This window comes from Neoarius graeffei, chromosome 9 (assembly GCF_027579695.1).
Source record: "Neoarius graeffei isolate fNeoGra1 chromosome 9, fNeoGra1.pri, whole genome shotgun sequence".
NCBI lineage: Eukaryota > Metazoa > Chordata > Actinopteri > Siluriformes > Ariidae > Neoarius > Neoarius graeffei.
This window is the reverse complement of record NC_083577.1, coordinates 20,171,787-20,195,321: the sequence shown is the minus strand read 5'-3', so window position 1 is coordinate 20,195,321 and position 23,535 is coordinate 20,171,787. Positions and strand designations below refer to the sequence as shown.

Below are 23,535 nucleotides of genomic sequence, written 5' to 3'. Positions count from 1 at the left end.
ACTGTGGGGGAAACCGGAGCACCCGGAGGAAACCCACGCGGACACGGGGAGAACATGCAAACTCCGCACAGAAAGGCCCTCGCCGGCCACGGGGCTCGAACCCGGACCTTCTTGCTGTGAGGCAACAGCGCTAACCACTACACCACCGTGCCGCCCTTGCTACAATAATAATTCTTGAAAAATAATAAAGATGCGTTCTTACTATGAAATACTTTTTATTCCATATTTTGTTGCTTTTTTTGGGGGGGGGGTTTCAAGTAAAGATTTTATTTCGTCCTCGATTGGTTCAGCAACACGTGCCGTCATTTTGTTTCTCTCTACTCATGGTATATGAGCTAATTAGCCTAATAGTAGAGTAGCCAATCAGAGTATGCGATTGCTCATATCTGGTGAATGTGGATAGAATACAAAGTCTTCTTTCAGGTGTGTTTTTTGAGGGAAGGGTTTGTAGCTCAAGGTAAAGACTAAGGTGCGATTCTTTCTACTTGATCACACACAAATATCACAACATTTGGGAAACCATAAGTAACCATAGATTAGTTTTATTTAGTTTTTTGGAAATCTGGGTAAAACGATCAGCTTTGGTTAAGACTCCGGTCTTATGACTGGTTCCTGGTAGGGTAGAAGGACTGTTTTTGAATTCAACTCCTGTTGTTGAGTATTTTAACTTGTGAAGGAAGTAATGATGGAAGAAGGCTTTTTTCTGCATTATTGTCTATAAGTTACAAATGTGGTAGATGAAGGGGAGTTTAAAAAACTGAGGCATTCCTTTAACATATCTTTCCCATAGGCACCCGTCTATGGAATGAATCGTCTCCCTCAGCCGCATATGTATGCCTACCAGCAACCAACACATACACCCCCTCTTCAAACAGGAGCATGCATGTACTCTCAAGATCAGGTTTTTGGTACCTCCATCAGGTTTGAATCGCCAGCTACAAGCTTGCTGTCCCCATACAGTGAAGAATACTGCAGTCATGTTTCTCAACCATCTACCAATCCAGCGTTGCCAGAACCTGGGTATTTCACTAAGCCAACTGTAATACCTGCTCAGTCCTGTAAGAGCAGTGAAGGCAAGTCAGTGGACTTTAAGATGAACTTTGGCCAGCAAAATCCAGTTGAGACTTCTAAGCCAGTGACTGGAGCTGCCTCCCAAACAACTCCAACAGCAGCTGCTTTCAAGTTCAATTCAAACTTCAAATCTAATGATGGTGACTTTACTTTCTCAGCTGTAGAGGTGAAAAATAACAGTGAAAGCCTCTTGGGGCTTCTGACTTCAGATATTCCTCCCAGACCTGAAGGCCATTCAACCCTAAACTCTCAGTCGCATGACCCAACACCCAGCCATAGTGGGGTCTTTACTTTTGGGAGTAAAAAAGGCTTTTCATTTGTTGATGGCGCACAGGGTAAAACAACTCTTTTTGGAAAACCTGACCAAACATTTAGCTTTGCAAACATGACCAAGCCAGTGACTGGAGAGGAAAGTGAAGAGAAATGTGTCGAAAGTGATGACAGCACCCATGTTGAAGAGGATGAGGATGGTCCACATTTTGAACCCATTGTTCCTCTGCCCAATAAGATTGATGTCAAAACTGGGGAGGAGGAGGAAGAAGAAATGTTCTGTAACAGAGCCAAATTGTTCCGTTTTGAGGCAGAAACAAAAGAATGGAAAGAAAGAGGCATTGGATCTATCAAAATCCTAAAGCACAAAACATCAGGCAAATATCGATTGCTGATGAGGAGAGAACAGGTTTTAAAAATATGTGCAAATCACTACATCACTGCAGACATGGTTCTGAAACCAAATGCTGGATCTGATAAATCATGGGTATGGTATGCTGTGGACTATGCTGATGAAATGCAAAAGACAGAACAGCTGGCTATTCGTTTTAAGACTGCAGATGAAGCAGCTTTATTCAAACAAAAATTTGAGGAAGCTCAGAAAGATATTCTTAAACAGCCAAAACTGCAAAGTCAACTGAATGAAAATGACTCCAAACCTTCTACCTTTGAGGAATCAAGCAGAAATGTTGATCTTAAAACCCTTTTTGCTAAGAAGGAAAGTGAATGGGATTGTAATGTCTGCGCTGTAAGAAATAACACCTCATCGAAAGAATGTGTTGCTTGTAGCAGCCCCAATCCTTGCGGTGACCTGAAGGCTGAAACTAAACCAGATGATGGATTTAAAAGTGCTCCTGCACCCTCAACAGGAGCCTTTATGTTTGGACTTGGTGGAAGTTCTAAGGATGCCGGTGATGCCAGCTTCAAGGCATTTGGATCCCAGATTCCTTTTTCCTTTAAATTTGGAACACCGCCAACTGTTACTCCGTCCAATCAGGGTGAGACAAAGTCTGGTCAACTTGAGCAAAATGTGGATTCGAACAGAAATGTTGATCTTAAAACCCTTTTTGCTAAGAAGGAAGGTGAATGGGATTGTAATGTCTGCGCTGTAAGAAATAACTCCTCATCGAAAGAATGTGTTGCTTGTAGCAGCCCCAATCCTTGCAGTGACTCGAAACCTGACACTAAACCAGCTGATGGATTTAAAAGTGCCCCTGCTCCTGCACCCTCAACAGGAGCCTTTAAGTTTGGACTTGGTGGAAGTTCTAAGGATGCCGGTGATGCCAGCTTCAAGGCATTTGGATCCCAGATTCCTTTTTCCTTCAAAATTGGATCACAGGCATTCAGTCACGGTGATGCAAAAAGGAATGAGCCTTCTGCAAGCACTTGTGTTGCAAACCAAACCAAAACCGATGCAGCTCCAGAATCTACCAAACAGTCGGCAAGCGCTGCCTGCTCTATTGGCTCTGGATTTGATAAGTTTATCAAAAAAAGAGGTCAGTGGGATTGTGATAACTGCCTGGTCAGGAATGAGGCAGCTGCAGCAAACTGTGTTTCTTGTAATGCTCCTTGTAGCAGCAGAAAAAATGAAGCAAAATGGGATTGTAATGTCTGTCTAGTTAGAAATGAAGGCACATCTAGTTGTTGTGTGTCATGCAAGAGTCCTTATCTAAATGCAAACAGTACTCAGGCTGCACCAGCATCCTCCACCTTTAGCTTTAGTACTGATGGTCAAGCTAACCATCCTGCAAGTACAGGGTTTACAGCCAACTTTGAAGCTGGTACTTTTCACTTTGGTCAGGGTAAGAAAGATACCCCACCAACAACTCAAGCTGAAACGTCTTCAGCTAGTTCAAAATCCTCTATTTCAATGCCAGGGTTAACCAGTGAATTTAAATTTGGTATTAAGGGCTCTGAATCAAAGCCAGCCAACAGTGAACCTGCCTCAGTGTTGCTGAAAAACATTGCTGAACAACACAGAGAAAAAGAAAAGGAAGCATCCTCCACATCTGTCCAGTCAGCGGACAGTCTAAGTAATGATGATTGTCCACTGATTACAGGAAAGCAGGTTCCATTCAGTTTTGCAGACTTGGCCAATTCTTCGCAGGGTAACTTTCAATTTGGCCAGAAGGATCCCAGTTTTAAAGGCTTTGAGCGGGCTGGTGAGCAACTTTTTACCTCCTTTCTGCAAAACCAAAAAGCAGACACCTCTGTTGATCAAGAAGAGGAAGATATGTACAGAACAGAAGAAAATGATGATATCCAGTTTGAGCCTGTGGTTAAGATGCCTGAAAAAGTCGATCTTGTTACAGGGGAAGAGGATGAGGAATGTCTGTACACAATACGTGTTAAGCTTTTCAGGTTTGATAATGAAACTCATCAGTGGAAAGAACGAGGGGTTGGAAATCTCAAAATTCTTAAAAATAATCAAAACGGGAGGCTTAGAGTTCTAATGAGACGAGAGCAAGTGCTGAAGGTGTGTGCTAATCACTGGATCACTACTACAATGAACCTAAAACCCCTTTCTGGCTCAGATCGTGCCTGGGTATGGTTAGCAAACGACTTTTCAGACGACGATCCCAAGTTAGAGCAGTTGGCTGCCAAGTTTAAAACTCCAGAGCTTGCAGAAGAGTTTAAGCAAAAGTTTGAGGCGTGCCAACGACTCCTCTTGGACATTCCTCTACAGACCCCTCATAAGCTGGCTAATTCAGACCGAACAGCAAATCTCATACGGAAAGCTGAGGAAATGAAATCTGGTCTTAAGGACCTCAAATCATTCTTGACTTATGATGCAGTGAAAGGCAAGCACGAGGAAAGCAGTGTTGCAACAGCAAACGATATCTCAGCTCTCAAGTCCCATGGTGAGAGCACTGGACCCACTTTGGAATGGGATAATTATGGTTTGCAAGATGATGATCATGATGAAAGCGCTGACACATCTATATGCGCTTCTCCACAAGCTAGTAGTCCATTGCAAAAAAATTTGTTCCGTTTTGGAGAATCATCAGCTGGGTTTAGTTTCAACTTCCAGCCTATACTTAGTCCCTCCAAATCCCCAGCGAAGCTGAATCAGAGTGGGACATCTGTCGGAACAGATGATGAACAAGAAATAAGTCAAGAAGAGGAAAGAGATGGCCAGTACTTTGAACCAGTTGTGCCAATGCCTGAAGTGGTTGAGCTTTTAAATGGAGAAGAGAACGAGCAAGTCGTGTTCAGTCACCGAGCAAAGTTGTATCGCTATGATAAAGACCTCAACCAGTGGAAAGAAAGGGGTATCGGAGACATCAAAATTTTGCAAAACTACGATACAAAGCGCACAAGACTTGTGATGAGACGTGACCAGGTTCTTAAATTATGTGCAAACCACTGGATAGCCTCGGATATGAAACTTGAGCCGATGAAAGGAGCAGAAAAGGCATGGATCTGGAGTGCTTACGACTTTGCTGAAGGAGAAGGAAAAGTTGAGCAGTTGGCTGTGCGGTTTAAATTGCTGGAGACTGCAAATTCTTTCAAGGAATTTTTTGAGAAGGCCAAGGATGCCCAGGAAAAGGCAGCCCTTCTTGTGTCTGCTTCCCCTAGAGAAGTCCTGACTTCCCCCCAATCCCTGTGTGGTCAAGCTGCTATTGAGGTACTTGAGGAGACGACGAAAGAAAAAACCGAACAGCCTTCTGAAAGCAGTCAAGCGGCTACTCAGAGTCCAAGCCCACACATCTCCCCTTTGGTCTCTTCCCCCAAGTTTGTTTTTGGGTCAAGTCATTTGCAGAAAATATTTGGAAGCCCAGTGTCCCCTAAACAGATGGTTTCTAGTCCAGCTACAAGTCTTGAAGATCAAGCATCGGGCAGTGCTTCAAGCTCTAAAACAGCTGAAAGCAAGATGACGACTCCATTCAAAGTGCCAGAAAGAGGTGAGGAATATATATTTTTTACTAAAGTTAAGTCTTTGAAATTTTTTTCTTAACAGCTTAATCATTATTGCCAGTTTTTTACTGTTTAAAATGATCCTCAGTTCTGGTTAAGTTTACCCAGAAGGGGTCAATTTGCAAATGTCTTCAGTGCTTTTTGATTCCACACAATGTTCTCTCTGTCGTTTAACTGTTCTGTTTCGGGGTTTTTGACTTTGTTCTTGTCCTTTCATACCCCACCTGTGTAACACTGTGGTAAGGGTGTTGCGGTGTGAAACTTTCATGGGATGATAAACTAGTTTAAGTATATAATGGTTTCACAATGATATTGATCGACCATTTAATAACACATAAGCCAGTGGTGAAAACTTGAAGGATTTTAAAAAAAAAATCCTGAGTCCATGTATGTACAAGAAGAACCAAAAGGAAACTAGAAAGCCACCCAGTCGAAGTGCATACCTCCGCCAAGCCACATACAGTGGGGCAAAAAAGTATTTAGTCAGCCACCAATTGTGCAAGTTCTCCCACTTAAAGATGAGGGAGGCCTGTAATTTTCATCATAGGTATACCTCAACTATGAGACAGAATGGGGGGAAAGAATCCAGGAAATCACATTGTAGGATTTTTAATGAATTAATTGGTAAATTCCTCTGTAAAATAAGTATTTGGTCGCCTACAAACAAGCAAGATTTCTGGCTCTCACAGGCCTGTAACTTCTTCTTTAAGAGGCTCCTCTGTCCTCCACTCGTTACCTGTATTAATGGCACCTGTTTGAACTCGTTATCAGTATAAAAGACACCTGTCCACAACCTCAAACAGTCACACTCCAAACTCCACTATGTCCAAGACCAAAGAGCTGTCAAAGGACACCAAAAACAAAATTGTAGACCTGCACCAGGCTGGGAAGGCTGAATCTGCAATAGGTAAGCAGCTTGGTGTGAAGAAATCAACTGTGGGAGCAATTATTAGAAAATGGAAGACATACAAGACCACTGATAATCTCCCTCGATCTGGGGCTCCATGCAAGATCTCACCCCGTGGGGTCAAAATGATCACAAGAACGGTGAGCAAAAATCCCAGAACCACACGGGGGGACCTAGTGAATGACCTGCAGAGAGCTGGGAACAAAGTAACAAAGGCTACCATCAGTAACACACTACGCCCCCAGGGACTCAAATCCTGCAGTGCCAGACGTGTCCCCCTGCTTAAGCCAGTACATGTCCAGGCCCGTCTGAAGTTTGCTAGAGAGCATTTGGATGATCCAGAAGAGGATTGGGAGAATGTCATATGGTCAGATGAAACCAAAATAGAACTTTTTGTTAAAAACTCTACTTGTTGTGTTTGGAGGAGAAAGAATGCTGACTTGCATCCAAAGAACACCATACCTACTGTGAAGCATGGGGGTGGAAACATCATGCTTTGGGGCTGTTTTTCTGCAAAGTGACCAGGAGGACTGATCCGTGTAAAGGAAAGAATGAATGGGGCCATGTATCGTGAGATTTTGAGTGAAAACTTTCTTCCATCAGCAAGGGCATTGAAGATGAAACATGGCTGGGTCTTTCAGCATGACAATGATCCCAAACACACCACCTGGGCAACGAAGGAGTGGCTTCGTAAGAAGCATTTCAAGGTCCTGGAGTGGCCTAGCCAGTCTCCAGATCTCAACCCCATAGAAAATCTTTGGAGGGAGTTGAAAGTCCGTGTTGCCCAGCGACAGCCCCAAAACATCACTGCTCTAGAGGAGATCTGCATGGAGGAATGGGCCAAAATACCAGCAACAGTGTGTGAAAACCTTGTGAAGACTTACAGAAAACGTTTGACCTCTGTCATTGCCAACAAAGGGTATATAACAAAGTACTGAGATGAACTTTTGTTATTGACCAAATACTTATTTTCCACCATAATTTGCAAATAAATTCTTTAAAAATCAGACAATGTGATTTTCTGGATTTCTTTTCCTCATTTTGTCTCTCATAGTTGAGGTATACCTATGATGAAAATTACAGGCCTCTCTCATCTTTTTAAGTGGGAGAACTTGCACAATTGGTGACTGACTAAATACTTTTTTTGCCCCACTGTAATACAGGGCTCGGCACTAACTTTTTAATCCACTTGTCCAGTCAGACAAGCAACAGGACTTTTCACTTGTCCTGACCATAACCTTTTTATTTATTACTATGTATTTACTAGTTCAATGAAAGGAAAGTGAGTTAACAAAGTTTATCAAAAAGCAGGTATAGTTATGGTTATCATTATGCTTTAACGATTTATAATTTTTCAATAAAACTCCAACTTTAACAATCAACAAAAACTATTCAGTGCCCCATTATAGTACATGCGTCATTATAACCCATCACCTGATCTGCAGTTTTAAGTCAGACTCACCCGAATTCAGAGTTTCTGGAGGAAATGCAGTTAAATCTTGATTAATCCAGTAAAATGTGAAGTATAAATTAATTTACTGAAATGAAACCGAAAGAAAACGAGTTTGACATGATCACATTGTGAATGCAAAACAAACCGTGAGTGAGTTCGGCTCGGTCATAAAACTCCCCCGAAATATTTTACGACATTTTGTGATGGTTAATGTGAACCATAAAAAAGAAAAATACAATGAATGTTCGAATTCAATGAAGTTTCACCACAGATATTTATTTTATTGAGGTATTTGATCGGTATTTCTCTGATTTTGATGAAGTCTAATAATCTATAATTACACATTACAACCTGGTTATTTTTCCACACGCCCCGCTGTACTCGGCTTCCCCGGAATTTTGTAAGCAGTAACGCGGCCGGATCGCTGAGGGGATTGAATTGGTTTTGTTGGAACTTTATTGATGACTCTGGAATGATTACTATGAAAATTATTTTTTCTCCAACAATCCCTACAAGATGTGGTCCGAGGGAATAATTTGTTTGGTATCGTATTGCAATTTGCTACCTAAATTCCCCAAACTGCGATGCAAAACAGTGCGTTGTGCAAAACTGCAATGCAAATTTCTGCCGCCTTTATCCCTTGTAAACTGCAATTTGGACAAGATATATAATTGGTCAGATGAATGCTCAACACACAAGCACTTGTGTGTGTGTGTGAGTGAGAGAGAGAGAGAGAGAGAGAGAGAGAGAGAGAGAGAGCTCATGACTTGTGTGGTGGGCTGTAACAATTCTTGAATTCTGATTGGCTGTAAATCTGAGAAGCGTGCATAGTACTGTATGACCGCGGGCGTAATAGACAGGCTTTTAATGAGTTCCTTGTGACCACGCCAGGTGCCACTCATTTATGTCGTCTTTTCTTGATGGATTGCCACTGTAAATGAATTCTGATGATGCCCAAGTCTTTAGTAAAACCTTATTGGTGGGTGCTAGATCTTCCTTGTTTTTGGCGAGTAACACGAAAGTGCTGAGTGATGAATGTTGAGAAGGTTTGTGTCCGTGTGTGTGCTTGGTACTGGCCAGTGACCCATGGCAAAATGGCAGAATCCCCACGTGTTTCCAATAACAGCAGCAGCACTGTACATGGCCCCCAGCTAAGTACAGTTGAAAGGTGGAAGAGGGAATGGGGAGACTGGATTGTGTACAACTCAGAGGGTGCATGTGTGCAAAGCACGCATTGTGCGGTCTGTCAGACTCGCGAATCTCACTTGCGGGCTCTGAGAAACCTGAACAGGTCATTCATTGACAGGATCTCTGGACGCAATCTACAAAAGGATCAGTTTCAAAAGCATGCGAAATCCAACATGCACCTACAGGTAGGCCTATTTGACGATGTTTCATTTGGACTTTTCAGGCTTGTCTGGAAATAATCTGCTTGGCCTAGGCACTAACCTGTCGCCATTTCAGCAGATGTACAAGCCAGTCATACATGAAAATAGTGTAATTAAATGGTATTAGCTCTAGATCTAAATAGTATTTTAGAATCCCAGTCTACTATAGTTGATCATGACTGTAAATTGCCAAATAGCGTGTTCATTTTCAAAAAATATTAATGCAAACGCTAATTTTTAAAATCTTGTAATAGATCATTTTTGGGTCTGTGTTCATGATCACGATCACACGTACTATAAATTAATATGGTGATGGTACACTGCTCCAAATCTACTTGCAGGCTTTACGTCTGTCAACCAAACCATCATTGGCCACAGTCTACTCCTCAACACCCCTTGGGCGAGCAGTAGCTGGTGCAGAGCAAACTGATGGGGAAAGGGTCGCTATGTTGATTGACGTTTGCTCTACACTGACCAAGGAAGATCTCCCTTTCAGTAAACTTCCCATCTTTGCAGAGTTGGAAAATTGACATGGTGTTAAACTAAGGCCCTGTCCACACGGCAACGGATTCAGGTGAATCTGATAAAATTGTTTATCGTTTCGGCCTGGCGTCCACACGGCACCGGCGTTTTGGGTGCCCCAAAACGAAATCTTTTGAGAACGGGTTCCAGAGTGGAAAGATCTGGCAACGACGCCATTGCGAAGTCGTCTGGATGAGTAGAACGGATTTGTTTACGATGACGTCACAACCACGTGACTGTGAGTGCGTCACGCCGGGCATAGACATATAAACATAGACGCCGCCTTCCGCGTAGAATCATACGTCATCCTCGCCGCCATATTGGATGTGGCAAAGTGGAGAATAAAGATGCCTCATTCATGTGCTGCGTTTAACTGTACCAACAGATTTACCGTCCAAACGAGATCACATGGGATTACCTTTCACAGGTGAGACTGGAAAAATACTTTTCATTGTATTTGGTCATTATAACGTAATTTTACGAACAGATTTTTCTGACTTTGTGGCTAATATGAAGTCTCGCGCATAATAGCCGCTCGGTGAAACCTGTCTCCAAGCAATTTATAATTTATAAATAAATTTATAATTTATTTCATAGCCCACCCAACCAATTTCACCACCAGCTGTCAGATGGTGATGGCACACTCAAAAATAGAAGAGATTGGAAGCATGTCAGACTGTGAAGCAATCACATGGAGCAATCCCATTGTAATATGGTTTAATTGAATTTTTTTTCCATATAGCACTGTATATTGCAAAAATTGTTTTTGGAGACATTTTATAGCCTATCTGCACGGCATTTAATGAAAGTGATGCAGAGACGGCACGGCACGGCTTCAGCAGCGTAAGCACAGCACATTATTCTACACGATCCCCGCTGAACTCCAAAACATGCCTTGATGTGTAGATATCGTTAGTAGCTTACGATAGTAGCAGCGGAATAAAAAAAAAAAACAAGTTTCCGATAGCCTGATTCCGGTATAGGCCTGCTGCATGTTGAGGAAATTTAGGTCACACCTCCCACGGAATATTGACGGGTATTTCGCACACTATTTATAACCATCACATTAAAAGTTATACATGTTGTTTTGATGCCTGTTTGTTTCCCAAATATATACGTGTGTGTCTTAATGGGTGAATAAAAGGCAACAAGTTAAATATTATTGTAGAAAGGGGCTTTATGAAGTTCAGTCCATTTACTTGCATTGGTTTACGGGGAAGATTTGCCACATCCAATATGGTGGACACTCTGACGTATCCCAGCAACGGGCCATCAGGCTCAATGCGGCGTCTGTTTATATGTCTATGACGCCGGGTAGAAGAAGGGGTTTATGCACATGCATCGTACTTCTTCTATTGTTCTGGTGTCTCCGATGGGACCGTCTTACAGCGCACGTAGAGGTGTGGCATGTGTATTGCATCGTTTTCAGCAAACATTGCGTTGCCATATGTACCTGATATTTTACTGATCCGTTGCCCATGTGGACGCGATATATATATATATATATATATATATATATATATATATATATATATATTTTTTTAAATCTCGTTGCCGTTGTCGTGTGGATGTAGCCTAAGCCAGACATACTTGAATGACCCTAAGGCAAGGGAATTTACAAATCTTATAGGGGAAGTAATGAAGGAGGACCTCCTAAACTTGGTCAGAGCTGTGTATTACATTGCAGTGCTTACAGATGGTTCTACTGATGTCCGTGGAGAGGTTGTTCAGCAGCGATCGACACCCCGCTGTGCAGCCCTGTGAGAAGAGGCCTAACCCTTCAACCAGTTCCTGAACCGTTTGCCTTCCAACAATTTTACATGTTCAACTTGCCAAATTTTGCACAGTGACTTAACAGTTGCATTCCTGACTGAAGACTAGCATGTTTCCTTGAATATTCTTGCCTGAAATGTGACCCACTGGAATCACCTGCATGCTCCCTGGAAATGCAGGAGAATGCATTTCAGGGCATCTTTTAGCCTTTGGCTTCCAGGGCCCAAAGGCGGGCCCTGGATCCTGACCGATTTGCTCACCCGCTTCGCAGCCTGAGCTGGTGGCCTTTAACCACCCAGTACTATACAATCTTCAACTGTTACCATCTTGTATAGCAATTACTGCTATTCACTTTGTCCAAACAAATTATTCCCTGGGTTCCTAAAAGATTTATAAATAAGCATTAGGTATCATTACTATATTGTTTGGGATGGCTATATGTAATACTTTGAGTAATTTTTTCTCGTCTGTAAACCAAATGCCCTAGTGGTTCATGTCCGCCTCTCGATCGGGAGATCACGGATTCCACTCGTTGTCGGGTCATATGAAAGACCACCGTAAAAATGGTACCTACTGCCGTCTGGCAGGGCACGCTGCAATACAGATGCAAATGGGGAGTCAAACTCTTGTGGTTACCAGAGGACCAGTCCCCCCCCCCCCCCCCCCCCACACACACACACACACACACACACAGTAACCCTAGCTGTATAGGCGAGAGGCCAAGGGCTATTGAAACGGAGATTAGCAATGCACCCGAGTGCATGGCGTGGGAAGGACTTTAGACTTTTACTAAACCAAATGAGAGGTTTATATGGAGCAAATGTGACTGTAAAATATGTAGATTAGATAAAACTTTTTTGATCCCTTTGGGTGGGTTCCCGCAGGGAAATTAAGATTCCAGCAGCATCATTACAGATAAACAGAGAAAAGAAATGGAGAGAACTTCTAGATAAATTAAAATAAATTAAGTATTTACATATAAAAAGAATAAGATATGGGGGAGGGGGGAAAGGTGGGGAAAAAGGTGGGGAGAAGGGGGGGTGGTGGCAGGAGAGATATTGCACTATATATTGCACATTATATTGCATATTGTCTGGTATTGCTTATTGTTAGGCTAGGCTACTGCTCCTTCCCATCCTCTGTCCTCCTGTTACCCCTCCTCCCCCCCAGAGAGGAGTTGTACAGTCTGATGGCGTGAGGGACAAAGGAGTTTGAGTCTGTTCGTCCTGCACTTGGGAAGGAGCATTCTGTCACTGAACAGGCTCCTCTGGTTGCTGATGACGGTGTGCAGAGGGTGACTGGCATTGTCCATGATATTCAATAGTTTGTCCATAGACCTCTTCTCTGCCACCGTCACCAGTGTGTCCAGCTTCATGCCGACCACAGAGCCGGCCCGCCTGATCAGTTTGTCAGTTTGTCCAGCCTGGATATGTCCTCCTTGGATGTGCTGCCCCCCCAAGCACACCACGGTGTAAAACAGGACACTGGCGACCACAGACCGATGGAACATCCACAGGAGTTTCCTGCAGATGTTAAAGGACCGCAGCCTCCTAAGGAAGCATAGCCTGCTCTGTCCCTTCCTGTACGTGTTTGGTGTTGCAAGTCCAGTCCAGCTTGGTGTCCAGCCACAGCCTGAGGTAATTGTAGGAATCCACAGCCTCCACCTCGACTCCCTTGATCAGAACTGGTTGTGACCTTGGTCTGGACCTCCCAAAGTCAATGACCAGCTCCTTGGTCTTCGAGGTGTTGAGCTGCAGATGGTTCCTGTTGCACCACACAGCAAAGTCCCTCACCAGGCTCCTATACTCCTCCTCTCTGTCGTCACTGATGCACCCAATGATGGCTGTGTCATCAGCAAACTTCTGAATGTGACACAGCTCCGAGTTGTAGCAGAAGTCCGTGGTGTACGGGGTGAAGAGAAGAGGGGCCAGCACCGTGCCCTAGGGTGCTCCGGTGCTGCTAATCACAGTGTCAGACGTGATGTCCTTCAGCCTGACTTACTGCGGCCTGTCGGTGAGGTAACTGGAGATCCAGGTGACCAGGCAGGGGTCCACTCGCATCCTGTTCAGTTTGTCCTGAAGCAATAGGGGCTGGATGGTGTTGAAGGCACTCGAGAAGTCCAAAAAGAGGATCCTCACTGTGCCATTTCCCTTATCCAGATGAGAGTGGGCTCGGTGTAGCAGGTAGAGGATGGCGTCTTCCACACTGACACCTGCCCGGTACGCAAACTGCAGACAGTCCTGGGCATGTTGTACCTGGGGTCTGAGGAGGCTGAGGAAGAGCCGCTCCAACGTCTTCATCAGATGTGAAGTGAGTGCCACCGGTCGGAAGTCGTTCAGCTCGCTGGGCCGATTCTTTTTGGGAACTGGAACGGTACATGATGTCTTCCAGAGGGTGGGCACTCTACCCAGCTGCAGGCTAAGGTTGAAGATCCGTTGGAGTGGTTCACCCAGTTCGGCAGCACAGGTCTTCGGTAGTACTACTTGTACTATTTATACTTATTACTATTATTTAACTCCTTTTGTATTCTCTTGTAACTTTTAAGCAAGTCCTTTTGAGTTTGGCCTCATCATGTAGCCTTGGCAGCGAGTATAAATAATATTCACGTGAATACATGACACATTTTAAACTCATCTCAATATGTCTTTTACAATTGTTTACCCTGCCATGGGCAGTGCTAAAGTGACCATTACAAACAGTACAGCACGCAACATCGTCATTATTTGACCCCTATTAGGCAAGGGGGCACTCTCGTGTAGTCTGAGGTGAAGTGGGTTTTGTATTTTTGTTTTTATGGGGCACTCTGCCATGACACTCTTGGATACAGTGAACTGATGGAGTCTTGGTCTGCGAAAGAAGACGTAAAGTCCGCCCACACACACCACTGGTCTACTTGGCAAGACTCTGCAATCAGTGCTCTCGATTCTGGGATATTGTATCTAATTTGCAGGCGTCAGGGAGCTGCTATGCGAGAAACTCCCGGAACTTCCAGAAGAGTTGGGAATAATTCACGTTGTCCTGTTGGACAAGCAGACGTGGATTTAACTTGTCCTGATCAAGCAATTACTTGTCCTGTCCAGTTGGACTAGCGTTAATGTCGAGCCCTGTAATAGCAACATCAAAACTTAAAACCTTGAACCTAGGACAGTACTAAAGCTGTACACCGAATTTCATCAAAATCCATTGACTACTTTTTGAGCTACGTTGGGAACAGACCAAAAAAAATAAATTGTGGATCTGTATACATATCCGAATTTCATCAAAATCCGTTCACAACTTTTGAGTTAGGTTGGGAAAAGGCAGAAAGATGGAGGGGAAAACATAACATCCTCCAACAAAGTTGGCAAAGGTAACAAGGTCATCCTCTAATTGTTGTTGGAAAATGGTTGAGGCTTTTCCACGAATCTCTTACAGAAGGTTTCATTTATCACGCTGGATAGGAGCAGTCTAATCTGTAAATTGTTTGTAGGACCATTCACACAAGAAATTTGGTGTTCATGAAAATCTCCTGACTTTGTTTACTGCTTGTGCCTCTGCGTATATACACATAATGCCTTTAATTCATGTAAACTTTGATTGATCAGCTTCAAATCACATTTGAATTTAAAAGCTTGTGAAGTTTTAGTCACACATTTGAAGTGTTTTTTAAACCTGGTTGTTTCATATTAATGACATTTTAACTAAAGAAATATTGAGTAAGGAAGAAAAAAAAAGAAATAAACCCATAATTTTAAGAATTCAGTTAAAAATGCTGGTGTGTCAAAGGAGGATGGATCGTGTACTCTGAAGTGTGCTACAGAGTAATTAACCACACTCCAGCCCTGTGAGGAAATCTCACCTGAGCGGTCCTAGCCGTGGTCTGGAGGCAGAAATTAGGAAAGGTAACATGGATTGCACAGTCAGAGGGGTCAGTGTGGTCCATGTCCCCTGCATGGAGGAACAGAAGTTACTGTAGTATGATTGTCGCCTCAGTTATGCTGCCCTGTAGACGTGCACATGGGAGGTGTGAACACCATGGATGTGTAGTTCTCGACAGATTATTGCACAATTTGATTCTTTCTGTTGTTTTAAAGACGAGTTGTACAGCTGCGGGTAGCGATGGATCTCCCAGTGCACTGGTGCCCTTGTTGTGTAGTGGTCTCACACATTCAAGGGTCCGTGGTACCAGTCTGTCTGCACAGAGCCTCGCATACACCCTCACTTTCTTAATTGTAAATATGAATAAATATTAATAAATCGCACACTGAATTTGCATCCTTGCTGTATTTGTACTTTGCCTAACAGCTTTTAAATGGCTAACATTCTGTCGGGGTGCTTGCTTCTTATACGTATGCCAGTAACTCTGGTTCTATTTGATAGCCCCACACGCGTCTACACCCTAAAGGCGTTTACTCCGAATTTGTCCATCTCATTTGATCATCAGTTACCGGCCTCCTAAAAAATGACTTAAAATTACTGTGCTGTGCTAAATCTACTTGACTATCCTAATTCTATTTTACTATTACTATCCTAAATCCCCCCCATTTAGCATGGAGGGAAAAACAAAGAACACAAAAGATGGTGGTTGAACTGCACAAGAAGGACGACTGATTTCAACTGCTTATCTGTTTACGGGTGGTTCTCCACTATAGTTGCAAATTGGGATACGGACCTTGAGCAAACTGATAAGTTCATAAGGCAGAATTCTGGTAGCCAACTTTGGAGTTTTATCAAAGTATCTTCTTATTGCTCGATATGGCAAAGGTCAAGGTCATTTCAAGGTCAAGGTTGCCCTGGTCTCTGTCAGTACACAAACAGGTCTCTGAAATGCCTAATAAATCCATAATCTCTGACCAAAATCAAAATGTAATTGACCCCAATTACAAATCTGGGCCTTATTATAAATAATTCTATTTGAAAATGTATATTTATCACAATAGAACAATAAATATATATATTAAAAGGGTGCAGCGTTTGTGTACTGACAGCATGTTTGTGTACTGACATGTTCAAAAATAAGACAACGAAGTTGATTATTTGAGCAGAACAGTAAAGATCAATCATTCAACCAGGTAGTAAGTAGGGGAAGCTGGAAGTAAAATTAACAGTTTGTAAAAGCTGAGTACGGGGGGGAGGGGCAAATTCAAATTTTTAAGTCAGTACACAGACACTCTCAGAAATTGACTAGGCCTAATCAGAAAACCTTTAAAGATATCCTGGTAGGATACATGTACTAGGTATAGGCATATATACTAGTAGGTTGACAAAAGGGATCGAGAGACATCAAACTGTCATCCTATCAAATTGGTCAATACACTAACACAATAGTCAGTACACAAACAGACCCCGGTGTTAGTGTATGGACAAATAGTTCATCATCTGGTCACCAGGGTGCAGATGTGTATATGATGCCTGTGCATTGTAGTCTAGTTGAAAGGTCTTCTAACTCATATTCATGGCACAAACATGTTTTCATGACAAAGCTGGGCCTACATCATTCTAGAAGTGTTAGTGTATTGACTGCTATTATAAATTCTGTTAAAAATTGCCATACAAACCTGAACAATGCTGGAAAACTACCACAATATGAAATTCAATGTTTCCCTCCTTTGAGCTTGTGGGATTCCCACAATGCACTGCAGTCATCTCATTAGAATAGTTCTGTCCATTTTCCCCAGGTGTCTCTAGTAGTTAGTACTGTTAGTGTACTGACTTAATTACTTGGGACACCAAAAATCAATTTCTTGGCGGGAAAATTTCTGACTAGTATTGGAAATATTTTCAAAATGTGCTTTTCTTCATGCTGCATGGACAATATTGATCATATTTAAATGGGTGACACAAAATAATAACACCAATAAATATTTTTCAGCAAGGGTTTATTTTCCTTCTGGGATGTATGAGACACGCATTTTGGACCCCCTTGGGTACTTCCAATGAAAAATTCTACCAACACTATTATATTTGAGTAGATAAAATTTAATATCAATTAATTTTTATAATCAGTAGGAAGGCATATGAACACAGACACCCTGATTTTATTTAAAGGCCTGGTCTCAGAATACTTGTTAAGTGAGGTGACACCAATTTGCAACTATAGTGGAGAACCACCCTTACAGATCAATAAGTGTCCCAAGATCCCTCGGCAAGCATCTCCAACTTTGTTGGACTTCACAGAAAGAGGCTCAGTGTAGTTATTCTCTACAGGGCAGCTGTTGTAAAATATTAATTGTAGCTCTCGGTGCTGGTGACTGAAAACCAGGGACAAGCAGGAAATTATTATTTTAACACACACTCTTAAAAAATAAAATAAACACCATGTCCTTACAATGTCTTGGTGGTAAAAAAAAAAAAAAACTATTGGATGTTTTTGGGTTTTTTTCTCCTTTTTTTTATATAGGTTATTTATATAAAGGGTGCAAATGATTCTGGAGTTTCATTACCCATTTTGGAAATGATGAAATACAGGGGTGTTTTAAAATGAAATAAAATAAAATGCCTGGCTTTGTTGTCCCTAACAAGGGCCCAGTGACTTAAACTTCAGTTATTGAAGTTAATTCTCTCTGTGTGGAGCCACCAAACTCCGTGTGTCCCACATATCTACTGTACTCACTTAGTGTCTCTCACCTGCCATCCACTGTGTTCTAGGACTGGATTTTAGACTTTTTAAAGATAACCCTCTGGCTTTTTGGACGTGCACTTCAGCTACCCAGTTTGAACCTCAAGGTATTTTGTCCCCGCATGTTGTGTTCTTTGATACGTAGGACACTGTGCTGTCACCAGTGAGCCTGAGTTGACCTACTTAACCCTGGATGAATAATAATAATAATAATCAGAACACGTGTTTGAGATAACCTGCATGGGTTTGAAATGTGACAGGAAGTATGTCCTATCTAATTATACTGCTTGTTTCATGTTTTAGCTTCCGTTCCTGTTTAACATTCAGATTTAATCCGTTATGATTGTTACTAAAACAAGCCATGTTTAAAACACAATTATGCAGTTAATTTGACTGTTGATGGTGATAAACAAAAGCTCAAGGCATCGTTAAACATACAAATCGGTATTTTGTAAAGATTTTTTGATCAAATGTACAAATACTGGAAATTTGGCTGCGTGTAGTGCATTGATGCCAGTTCACTCGTTTAACACCGGTTCCATGTTTCCTGAAATAAAATTGCCTTCCTTTTATTTTATACCCAGGAGAGTGGTTTGTGTGTACGTCCATTTTGTGATTATGTCCATCTTGAAGTACCGGTAGCAGCTATTCTTATGTGGTTTGACCAGATTGCTATTTTTTTTTTTTTTTAAAGCCCCAGTCAGGAAAAATCGTGTACGTATTTCAGAATGCACCTAATTTGCAACGTTTAATTGGAAATTCAATGGCGGCGTCTTGACAATAGACCTGTTATTCCCTTTAATTATACAACAAGGAATTTCTAGTTGATGCACACCCACTGGAAATTTCTCAGTTCAATCTGAGAAGACGACTTTGATTTTAAAATACACCACTTTTTACTTGCACTGACAAACTTGGAAAGACATTAAAAAGTGAAATTTATCCTGAGTGGGGTTTCAGGCCTACTTACACCAAATAGTGGTCCAGTGCATGAAGGATTCTTGCATGCATGTGTGTAAAATCCAAGCAATGGATTGTAACAATTTTGGATGAACTCGTAGTAAAAATTTGTAACACTTACTTGACGTTAGATGTTAAACATGATACGCACTCACCGGCCACTTTAATAGGAACTTGTTCTTGATTCTAAGATCCCTGTTGTTGGCTGCAGGACTGGAACCCAATGCGGTGTTCTGCTGTTGCATGCCGAGATGCTTTTCTGCTCAGCACGGTTGTAAAGAGTGATTATACGAGTTACTATAGCCTTCCTGGTAAAAAAAAAAGCTTGAACCAGCCTGTCCATTTTCCTCTGACCTCTCTTATCAACAAGATGTTTGTTTCCACCCACAGAACTGTCGCTCGCTCAACTCGGTGTTCCTTGTTTTTCGCATCATTCTCGTGTGTGAAAACCCCAGGAGATCACCAGTTTCTGAAATGTTCAAATATGAGTAGCACGCTGTGTGAGCACAATCGTTATCGGGCGTGTTAAAATGTAAATAACTTTTCTAGAATTTCACCAAAACTCACTGAATTTTCAGCATTGTAAGAGAACTCCCTAAAGTATTATTCAGCAAAACCCCAGAATGATAGCACAAATCTAGAATTTTTAACAGAATTTTAGTTCTTAAAATTTAACGTAATTATGGACGTCACGTGTAACATTTACACCCGTGAAAAATCACTTTGAATGCTGTTTTGAAAGTTTTGATAAAATATTCTCTATAATAAAAAATCGCTTAAATATTATAAACAGTCTTTTAATGTATCAAAAAATAATTTTGATAAAGCAAGGAAATTCGGAAGAAAATTAGTTTTTTCTTTTGCTTGTTGTGTGCGTCACGCTACCAAAATCTAACTAACCTCTTCACAAACAATTCCAACTTTCATGGACTTGTAGCGCGAATAAACCTTTCAAAAAAGTATATAATACTTCTCACGCAGTAAATTAGAATCCTGGTGATTTATATCCTCGTAGCTTCAGTAGATCTAGAGATTTAGTCGATTTAGTAAATCCCCAACGCTGTGAAACACGCCAGCCATCTATGGTGAGAAGTGCTGCTGTAGATGAGAAACTCTCATTTCTCCCGCTTCCAACTAACTCCGTGACCCATACCAAAATAACAATGTCACGCTCATCACTTAAGGATGATTTATGCCAAGTTTCACGGAAAAATACAGCAAAATAAACTTGCTAGAAGCATTTTTCAAAATCCCAAACATTATGAAACATTTCTTGTAGGGTTTCAGGTTACAAATTTCAAGAATAGAGAAATTGCGGTGCAAAAGTTTGCCACTAAACTCGCGAAAATACTCCATCCTAGCGAGTTTCACAACCGAACTAGGCTACGTGACAGTCCGTGACCACCCAGGAATGTTCTAGAAGGTACCGTACGCTTCTAGGCACGTGCGATCGAGAAAGACGCCACGTGAAGGTAGTAAAGGTAGTATTTCCACTGTCCTATGACATTTTTGCTTGTTTTAGCGTGATAAACAATGCATTATGGGTAATCGTTAAAATGCTGATTTCAAGGTTAAAATGGGTAAAAAACAACTAATTTATATAGATATTGTAAAAATTGTGCCTAATAGTTATTTCAGTACATAAAATCAAAACCTGAATTTTTTTTTCCCTATGTTACACCATTGTGCATCTATAGACCCTTTTCAGTCACGTGACCTTCGTAAACGCGACCGCCATTTTGGACATGTAGTGGACTTCGGCTCGAATCGGTTTGAATGCGAGGAAGGCGACAAACGAAAAACATTAAAGAAAAAGGAGCGAGATGCAGAAAACACCTTCACTATCCAGCGACGTAGGGCATTTACAGGGCGAGCAGAGGGAGAGGTATTTGCAAAAATTGAGGTTAGCAGGCTTAGAGAACGACGTTTACCTGCTTCCACCAGGATTGTTCACTGACGTACGGAAGTACACGAAGCCCTCGTCTTTACCTGACTTCGGCCCACATGATCTGTATACCTATGTCGTTAAAAACCCATCGCCATACACAGGTATTGATCTGAAAGCGTATACGAGTTTGGATGCCTACAAATATTTTGTGTCAGGCTGGGTAACATGCCTACATCAGCGGGTCGTCCCTGGAGCCGGTGGTCGCCATCTGATTACAGCTAAGGTTTGTTCACATTTTCATTTACTTTCGGTCCTCAGGATAAACAAAATGTTATTAAATGTCATTGAAATAACTTCTTAGTCTGTTGAGACATGGCCCGTTATAAATTTGCTGTTACCAGGCAATGACCAAGAACTGTATTATTAGGGTCGGTGTCTGTGTTGTAGCAGTGTACTAGCAGCTAGCTGTTAGCACTAGCTAATGTCAACAACATGGTAGCTAGTATGTTACTGTAGCAATGTTTACGTTCAGTCATTTGGATGACTGTTAAAACGTTACACTCGTGGATCGGTGAGCACTATGCGAGTACACACTGAAAAAAGTGAAACAAAGCTGTTGTTCATTTAATGTATTTGTTTTCATTCCAGTGAATAAAAAAAAAATAGTTTGCTCCCATATTCAATGGGTTATTTATTTATTTTTTTAAAGATTTTTTTTGGGCTTTTTTCCACCTTTTTTTTATTATTGGATAGGACAGTGTAGAGACAGGAAATGAGCGGGAGAGAGACGGGGAGGGATCGGGAAATGACCTCGGGCCGGAATCGAACCCGGGTCGCCCGGATTTATGGTATGGCGCCTTATCCACCTGAGCCACGACGCCCCCATCAATGGGTTATTTTAACCTATTTGGTTACACACTCGCCGCCACAGAATGTTAACAGCAATGTAATACCTTTTCTGGCTAATTTTATTCGTCTTACCTCCAACAAAGTGGTCACTACACAAGCGGTGGTATGCCGAGGGCTGCCAATCTTTCCTGTTAATGGCCGCTATCCGTCTTCTCCGTCGGTCAGCACCTGTCGGGATCCGATAAAATGATAAACCTTGCCTTGTTTGTTGATGGTTACTACATCCAGGTGCACAACAATATAGTGGCATGATGGAAGTCTTGCTGAAAGTAAAAACTTTCTTTGCTGCCGTTCCTCAATGTTGGCTGTGGTAAACTACTGGTAGTACATGTCCAAGATGGCGGCCGCATTTGTCGTGACGTCACGTGAAAAGGGTCCATAGCATGCTACTCATCTTACCAACACCCATGCTACAGTGAAGGTCACACTTTTGAGAGAATTTTTTTCCCCCATTCTGATGTTTGAACGTTAACTGAAGCTCTTGATTTGTATCTGCATGATTTTATGCTTTGTGCTGCTGCCGAGGGATCGGCTGATTTAGAGAACTGCAGAAAACAGCAGGTGGATGTATGGGTGTTCCTAATAAAGTGGCCAGTGAGTGTACAATGTCTCTTTAAAGTGCCATTCCACCATTGGATGTATTCTTTGGCATAAAATACAATATATTTTGACAACATATATAAATGGTATCACTAGATAGAGAAATCTTTTAGCTTCAAAATGATATATCAAACATAATTTTTTGACAACGACAAGTATATTAATTTTGCGACCAAAGTCACCTACCCTTTTAATTTCCGCGCGTGATGTCATCGGCAGGTTCCCCTTCTTGTGTACCGTGTGACGTGGCACACATTATCAGCAATGGCGGATAGAACGCGATAAAAATAATACCAATAAATCTAGCTAATACCAATAAATCTAGCTAACTGAAAGATTAACTCAATTTTTCGCAATTTTTTGGGCCCCATATACGAGGAGAAATGACTCTCTCACTTTGGGGGTTTCCTGGTCTAAAAATAGACCGACACGTGGTACACAAGAAGGGGAACCTGCCGATGACATCACGTTTCACTACCGCACGGAAATTAAAAGGGTAGGTGACTTTGGTCGCAAAATTAATATACTTGTCGTTGTCAAAAAATTATGTTTGATGTATCATTTTGAAGCTAAAAGATTTCTCTGTCTAGTCATGTCATAAAATATATTGTATTTTATGCCAAAGAATACATCCAATGGTGGAATGGCACTTTAAGCAAGATCACATGAGCAAGAGTGCTTTTATAATGAATATTGACTTGGCCATAGGCACGAACCTGCAGGCTGAATACCTCAGATAATCACAGCTGTACCAATATTCAGTATAATCACACTTGTGTCATATTGCTTTTGTACAGCAGTTCTATAAACTAAATAAATTATCATGTGAGTGAAACAACATTCGGAAATATGGTTTCTGTAGTGTTTATTTTTGCTCCTCTAGCAGTAAAACCAGAGGAATCAAAACTCGCATTATAGCTGACTGCCTAGCTCACGTTGATTCCCGTGAAAGGTGCTTCCAGTGAAATTGGCTTCACTTTTATTTTCATCGGACTTTTTCATATTTTAAGTGAAATGTTATATTTCTGAAAAGTATCCTTTGCCATGTCCTCTGATGATGCTAACACTACTGTAGTAACTGTTTGGAACTAGGAAGTGGAATTTTATGTCATGAACATAGACAAGTGGAGTGATGCACGCAAGTGAAGCATCCCGGAGTGGTTATAGTTTAATACAGGCAGGCGCACTGCTCAACCAGGCAAATTAGTGGACAGGAGTTAATGATGTATAATATATAGAGGATGTTACACTGTTGCACAAAGATATGAGGTTTATCTT

General features: G+C 41.7%; 1 protein-coding gene across 1 annotated transcript in view; it reads left to right on the top strand.

Annotated features, from left to right (window-relative positions):
• Nucleotides 1-23,535, top strand: part of ranbp2 (RAN binding protein 2) — a 110,830-nt gene that overhangs the window by 55,469 nt on the left and 31,826 nt on the right. Inside the window, exon 19 of the mRNA XM_060929172.1 lies at nt 791-5,246. Within this exon, the coding sequence (XP_060785155.1) occupies nt 791-5,246 (4,456 nt within the window). The remainder of the gene's footprint in view (nt 1-790; nt 5,247-23,535) is intronic.